At 39.4% G+C, this 8,020-nt stretch overlaps 1 protein-coding gene across 1 annotated transcript in view; it reads right to left on the minus strand.

Moving 5' to 3' along the window:
* The window catches only part of KIF6 (kinesin family member 6), a 512,465-nt gene that overhangs the window by 363,947 nt on the left and 140,498 nt on the right, over nucleotides 1–8,020 (minus strand). Inside the window, exon 6 of the mRNA XM_006860583.1 lies at nucleotides 2,514–2,643. Coding sequence (XP_006860645.1) covers nucleotides 2,514–2,643 — 130 coding nt within the window. The remainder of the gene's footprint in view (nucleotides 1–2,513; nucleotides 2,644–8,020) is intronic.

Raw genomic sequence — 8,020 nt, forward strand, 5'->3', positions numbered from 1 at the left:
TAGCAGATGTTATAACAAGGAAATATATATATATTTTTTTTCAACAACAACAACAAAGCAATTAGCATAATGTGCTTATGAAAGCACTTTGAAGCACAGTTGGCAAAATCCTATAATGAGTGCATTATTTGCATAAAATACAGTATATATTCTGTTTCTTTTGGTTTTCTGATTATTAAACTGTGTGTGGAAGAACAGGATTTAGTGGACCATGCTAAATCTTTAGTAATTCTACTCTCTAAATCTTATTCTGCCTTTGTTCCTTAATCTTTGATAATTATGACAAATAAGAGCACAAATACAAAAAATTGAGAAAGCAAAACAAGATATTCTGAAGTCAACAACTATACAAACTTCCTTAGAATGAAAATGACACTTTAAGGGTCCTTAAATACATGTTTGCTTGTTGGCTGGTGCTTGGCTGCTAACCAAGGGGCTGAGGGTTTGATTTAACCAGGGGCATCTCAGAAGAAAGTCCTGGTGATCTACTTCTGAAAAGCCATTCAAATGTTATAGAACAGAGTTGAAATCAACGCAACAGCAATTTGCTGTTGTTTAGAAATACAAGGTAGAGTCCCTGGGTGGAAACAATTAGTGTGCTCAACTGCTAATCAGATGGTTGGAAATTTGAGTTCACCCAGAGCTGTCTCTAAATAAAGGTTTGGAGGTCTGCTTCTGGAAGAACAGCCATTGAAAATCCAATGGACCATATTTCTACTTTGATGCACATGGGGTCACCATGAGTTGGAATGAACTTGGCAGCAACTTTTTTTTTTTTTTTTTTTAACATACTATATGTGACACATAAGCTCAAACTATTTTATAGTCATTCAGCTTATTAAAAAATATCGATGCAGAACTGTTAAAAATAAAACCATACCAAACAAAGCTAAGATTCCAACATCTTGCTTCCACTATCTGACTCTACTTACTGTTTATCTATCTTGATTCTAGGTGGTGCATTCCAGAGAGTTGAAATGAGGCAAAATAAAAGATCACTTGATGGAGATTTTTCTCAGACACTTAACTTACCCTTCCAGCCTCCAACCTACTGCTTGTTATCAGAGATGAGGGAAAAGCATGGAACTCTGGGAGAATGTTTTATATAACGTTTCCACCATCACCACCACGAGCAGCTCATTCCTTTCACTGAAGAGCAGTAGTGTGAGTACTTGGAGACTCTCCAGCTCTAATCTGTGATTGGTTGAGGTTTGGGCCCTTGACCAACCTGGGTCAGTCATGGTCTCTGCTGAAGGATACCAGATGAAATAAAGGATGTTCATTCCTCAGATAAACAAGGAATACTTTTTAGTATAATACTGATACATACTGAGACACCATGCCATTTTCCCCAGATCTGGCAATGGTGGTGGTGGTGATAATGTGCCGTGGAGTTGGTTCAGACTCATAGGGACCCTCTACAGTGTTTCCAAGGCTGTAAATCTTTACGGGAGCAGAAAGCCTCATCTTTCTCCTGAGGAACAGCTGGTAGTTTCGAACTGCTGACCTTGTGGTTCGCAGCCCAATTTGTAACTACTACGCTACCAGATCTGGCAATAGTAGCTGCAAATGCATACAGGCTTTCCCAGGTTCCCTATCTTGTTACAAATGCTTTATAAATCCTAACTCACTTAATACACAAATATACAAGGGGGCTTCAAAAAGTTCATGGAAAAAAATCCATTACGTTTTCATTCAATTTTTCCATGAACCTTTTGAAGTCCCCACGTATATATAGCTATATAAACATATGCTATATGGATGACTGGAGTCCTGGTGTGGTGCTGTGGGTTAATGCGTCAGACCGCAAAGCCATTTGAACTGCCAGGTTGGAGGTTCAAGCTCACCAGCTGCTCCTCGGAAACCCTATACAGGGTTGCTATGGGTCAGAACCAACTAAGCAGCACTTAACAACAACAACAACAACAATATGGTTTGTTTAAGACTATATATTTTAGTTTTTATAAATTATGCAAAATTTTCTATAGTTGGCAGTCCCTAGATGATAAAAACTGTGGTTGGACCTTTAACTCCACCCAGAGGCACCTTGAAAGAAAGGTGTGACAATCAACATCCCAAACTGTAGCCACTGAAGACCCTATGGAGCACAGTTCTACTCTGACACACACAAGAACACAACATGTCAGAGCAGACTGGGCAGTAGCTAGGGCTGGTACTGGCGCTCCTATAATTAAAATGCTTAATGAGCTGCCATCATTGAGCTGCAGGTATCTATGTGAAAAATACACAGTGAAAAGCAGACAATTAGTAACGTAAAACAATCGATTTAGAGTCGGGTGGTGGTGGTGGTGGTGTCTAGATTTTAGTCCCTGCTCGCTAACTAGCCTTGAGGAGGGGTTGAGGGGGACAATTTCCCTCAACTCTTTGAATCTTGGTTTCCTACCTGTAAAATGAGATTTAGAAGACTTTGTATCTTAGATGTCTGTGTTGCCTCTAAAATTAGATGATTTCTTCTAATATGGAAAGAGATCTTGCAGAGCAAATTTTATTACCTCTGCAATCATTCTGTTGGTGTCTCCTAGGAAAAGCAGGTTCAGAGCTTCTTCCTCTGTGGTTGCCTGGTGAAGAGACAGGTTTTTCAGGTGAATGTTCTGATCCGGGTCCTCCAATATTGTCACTTTCCTAGGGAAACGGGAAGTAAGACAAAGTACTGCTGAGAACGATAAGAACTTGGTATCCTTCCTCCGGGATTACTTTTTCAAAAGCTGTATAGTATGACGTCTTGAACTTATAAAACTGAATAATACAAAGATACCAGACAGCACTGAATTAGCATCAATATGCCAATTCCCTTGATAGTATTAACAAAAGCTTTGGGGCCGAAAGTTGTATCACGTGCTTGCGTTCTAACACCACCTGTCTTTGTAATCATCAGATTCATAAATCATCTTAAAAGGCCTATTCTTCCTGAATTACAATGCAAAGAGATAATAATCTTTTATCCATCTATTAGGAAATGAGGTAGTATCATTGTGTTTGCATCATAATTCAGTTTCTTATATAGATAGTGCATTAATCCTTCTCTCGCTAACGTTTCCCTATTGTTCAATTTCAAATGACATTTCAAACTGGTTAGCTCATCCGTAACGTAAACACGATGGAAATAGAGGTAGGGGGTCATCCAGCTAGGAGTCTGTCTGTTTTTCTCATCCAAGTGAATAATAAAAAGTATATATATCGCATGAAGCCTCGTGAGAAAGTTTTAGTTTGTCATTATATTCGACTGCTCAGCAAGAAGTATGTCACCTTTATCTTGTTTTCCTTTACAATATAGTTTTTCCTTCCATTTCATTCTTAGAGTCAGAATCTTAGGTCTGGAATCACATTCAGTTATTTAAACTGCCTTAATGCGCATTCTGTGGTCAGCACCAGCTCTGTCCCAGGTGAATACTAACCCCATTTCTAGAGCTGTCTTGTCAAGAGGCTCCTTTTAAGTCTTTTTAGGACTTTGTGCAACTGAACAAAATCTGGCCAAGTTCCTCATACTCTACTTCAAAGGTTTACAGATCTGAGCCATAAAATTACCAGAGAGAGTTTCCTTCTGAATGTCTTAAAATCTGCTAAGGAAAGGGGATCTTATAATTCACAAAGATGGCCAAAGAGTATCCATCTATAGGTGTCTTTCTTTGCTTATGACATTTGGAACTAATGATGATAGCTAAATGTTTGCGTCCTCTAGGACTGCGTCACCCTCTAAAGTAGAACTAGCAAACGAACAGCTATCACTTGCTCATTTCTAAGAACATATGTAGAATGTCTTAAAAATGAAGATTTGGACATACCATGATTTTTGTATCCTTCCCTTTTGTAAAGAGGTGACCTGAACGTTCATACGTAATTTGCGGGCGCTTAAAATATTAACTGCCCGAAGACAATGAAGCTATGCCAGCACATCTGTGACCAATATGTCATTAACAGTGGACTCCTCTGCCAAGTTCTGGACTTCTCTTTGTCTCTTTCAACAATACCAGCTAAGACGGAAAAAAATATTTCTTTGCTTAATGAAAACAAGCAACTTATTTCTTTTTCAACAGGACTCATAATTGAGCTCATTTAAAATACTCAATAGTTCAAAAATGTTTGGAAAACAGGAAAGCATTTTGAACTAAAATGGATGAATTGTCTTCTATTTTTAGGAACTCCTTTTACTCCATTCCTTAAACTTTATTTCCACCCTGATCCTTCTAAAATGCTCAAGAAGCAAAAGTATGGTGACATTCAAACTCAAGAGGCATAGAAGTCAGAATTCTTCCTAAATCTACAGGTTTGGAGGCTTAAAAGTGGAAGAAGTTAAGTAATATTGGAAGGAAGATAAAGGCATGAAATCTGTGATGGAAAACTACACTGAGAGCAAGAGTAGAGTTCTGTGTTTCTCAACACAAAGTCAAAACTCAGCAATCAAGTAGGTAATGATAGATGTTGTAAGGCTGAGGCAGTTACAGTCCTATTCCTGTGCAAGTTCAGGAAAGGGAGAGGGAAGGCAGTGCTGAAGGGTTCAAAGAAGTGCTCACACTGATGAGCATTAACCCAGGAGCATCGGGATTTCCTGGCTGCACATAAGAACCGGAGAACTGGGGGTACCTAGTTGGCACTCTAAGAGATTCTGATTTGATTCGTGTGTGGCCTCTGTGTCAGGAATTTCAAGAGCTGACTCTATTGTGCAGCTAAGGTTTTGAACCGATGACTTCATTGTTAATAACTCTATGAAGTAGAAGTATGCGGAGAAGGATTCTGGTGGCTTTATTTTTATCTTTCACTCAGCTCCACTCCATTCTCAAAGGGGAAACTTACTCATCTTGATGGCTGTCACCTAAAACTGGGGGTTATGGATCTATTTAAACATCCACAGGGTTTATACCACTGCTATATCAGAAAAATTAAGTAAGAGTAAGGGCACATCATAACAGACCTCTTACTGCTATTTCACTGAAATAGCAAACAAGCAAGTATGGGATTCTAAGAGTGTTCACTCATTAGACAACTTAATTGAGTCACTGATTTAGGATTATATTTTACATAGAATAATTAGAAAGATTTTGGTAGAAAGTGTCAAATGTCATCAATGACATTTGGCTAAGCTACTTTTTCTTTAAAGCAGTCAGAGCTTTAGATCTCCAGTGTGGCAATTTCAGAACTATTACACGTCTACATTGACTTCCACATGCTTGCCCCATTTTATCACTCCAAATACAATTTGTACACACCTCCAGGTTTTCTGCATAGAATTTTCTGTTGTCTTTATTATTATTATTATTATTACTATTTAAGTTTTTATTGTGAATTGAGTGTTAGTTTACATGGGAGAACATAGGTTTTATACTAATCCTTTCATATTTTGTTTCATTGCAGATTGCAATCCCCTCTAGCCATGCATTATCATTCAACAGTATTTGCCTCTATTCCCTCTTTTTTTTGGGATGTACACAAAAACAGTCAGGAATATATAATCATTTAAACAACCAAAAGACACATTCTGCAAGCCTGCCTCCTGGCTGCCAGCACACAGCCTTTCTCTTTCCATGACTCTGAAGTCCTCAGCTGCTCTATCTCTCTGTCATTCCATTGTCTTTTGAAACATATCTCTGTTTGTTTTCATTGGTTTTCTGATACCATGTTTCCCTCAGTATTTTCTGACTATTTGCCCATGGAAGGTTTGAAAAGCAAATGAAAAGGCAGATTGGGTTCCAACTAACTTGGCTGCTTTTATTGTCCTCACTCTGCTTGGGTCTCATCCATTGTTGTTGTTGTGTGCCAGGGAGTCGGTTCCGACTCATAGCCACACTCTATAGGGTTTCCAAGGAGCAGCTGGTGAGCTTGAACCACCGAACTTGTGGTTCAAATCAACTTTGCAGTCCACTGCATTAGCCCGCAGTGCCACACAAGGACTCCAGGTCTCATCCATAGGCACCCTATACACAGTTCCATTGCTGTTATCTACCTGGAATCTTGTGATACTCAACCCTTTTCCACTCAGAGTCCTTGTTGCCATTCCTTCCCAGACAGCTCTCTTCTTTCCTGGTTTCTGCCCAATACCCTGAGTATGAAGACTTGGGCTTTTCCTTAGTGGCCTCCTGCATTAAGCCTTGTAGTCTGGTGTCTGCCCTGCCCACTCCCTAGCCTGGATGCATAGAAATCTAGCCTGAGCTAGTCCTAGGTACTCCCCCTTGCCTAGGAGGGCTGTTTGGAGAGTGAAAACCTTTTAAACTGTGATGCTGGGTTTTTTTGTGTCTGCTTTTTTGCTGTTTTTGTGTGTGTGTGTTTAAGTTGGAGGACAAGGTTGCTTCCTTCCTGGGTTCAGCCCTGGTGTCCTCCTCCTCCTCTTCCTTCTCTGTCTCTGAAAATCAGTAGCCATTTCCTGAGTCCTTAAGCCCCAACTTGGTTCTGACTGTAATTTATATGAGTTTACAAGAGGGCTTTAGTAGAGTTTCTTAAATAAACATCCTCATTCCAAGATGGAAACCCCCCAAACTATTTATTTGATTTTTTGTGAAAAGGCCTGTGAATAGTTTTTCCTACAAAATGTTTCTAAAACGTTTGGATTTCAAGCAAGAAGTCACTGATAGTCTTAACTTGGACACCTAAGTGGAAAAGTTCTGCTGAGTACACTCGGCCTGCTTCATGATGGGGAAGAGGCACGGTTTGTGTTTTCTCTGTAAACATAGAATCGTTTCCATTTGACAAAGCAGTTGGAATTTGTAGGTTCTTTCTGACTGACTGGAAGACATACATAGAGCAGTAGCCAAGTTTTTGTTCTCAAGAATGGAAATTTTTTCCTTATATCAGGACAGTCATCAATGAAGGAAACCTGCCACCACCACCACCCAACACCACCGCCCAACACCCTACCTCCACAATATTCCATCACCACCAACGTGTTGCACAGGAACTTTTCAAGAGATACTGTAAAGAGTATGGCTTCTCGTGCCCATAGAGCCAAGTGTTGCCATGGTGATCTCTGTTTTTTGTCTACTTGCACATGCCTTGTATGATTGTGCAATCTGTGCAATGCCCAATGGTACCATGTCTGACGGGCAAATGTCTGTCAGATGGCAGTAAAGTAACAAAGTCACCACTTGAGGACAATTTTCCAAATGATGGCAGGGATAGCATGCTGACTACAAGCAAGGCTGTCTAATTAGCTTGACTTAGGGAACTATCAAAGTAGGCCCAAACCAAACCAAACCCACTGCCATGGAGTTGACTCTGAAATGCAGAGGGTTTCTGAGACTGTAAATATTTACAGGAACAGACAGTCTCATCTTTTTGCCATGGAGTGAGTGACTGGTGGGTTTGAACCGCCAACCTTGCAGTCCCACATGGAAGGTGGTCCACCAGGCTGTTTTACTTAGGCATGTTTCACATGGGAACACATCCCTATCACTTGTTTTAATAATGAGAATATTCTTTGACTTAGGGGTTTTCTCAACTGATTTCGCCCCCCTCCCAAAAAAAAACCATATTCTAACCACAGTAACAAAAGCTATCTGTGGTGAAGTTACAGGGAGAAAGATAAGATGTAAAGTTTCATACGGAGTAATTATGAAAACTTGTGTTATAGTGAAGCAATCTTAAAGGCAGATTTTCTTTAGATTGATAAAAATAAGATTTTGGAAGGTTTACTCTGCTATAAAATACAAATATTTGAACCATATCACCCGAGAATGCTTTATAAACCTATAATAAATTTTTCTGTTGCTGTTGATCTAGACAAAATGGGCTAAGAGTAATGGATATTTTCTCCACTTAACCACCAATGAGATATTTTGGAAAGGCTTCCTCATAGCTTGAACGACGTATTTTTTTCTTTCTAGTTTTATCTAACACTGTGTCTTTCTACCAATAATGAATAGAGTTGATCACATGACACTTTAGAAATTGAGTTATTTTACACAGTCCACTAAAGCTTCTTAAATATATATATGTTGTTGTTGTTATGTGCCGTGGAGTAGGTTCCGACTCATAGCGACCCTGTACAGGGTTTCCGAGGCTGTAAATCTTT

Source organism: Chrysochloris asiatica, unplaced genomic scaffold (genome assembly GCF_000296735.1).
Source record: "Chrysochloris asiatica unplaced genomic scaffold, ChrAsi1.0 scaffold00038, whole genome shotgun sequence".
Taxonomy (NCBI): Eukaryota; Metazoa; Chordata; class Mammalia; order Afrosoricida; family Chrysochloridae; genus Chrysochloris; species Chrysochloris asiatica.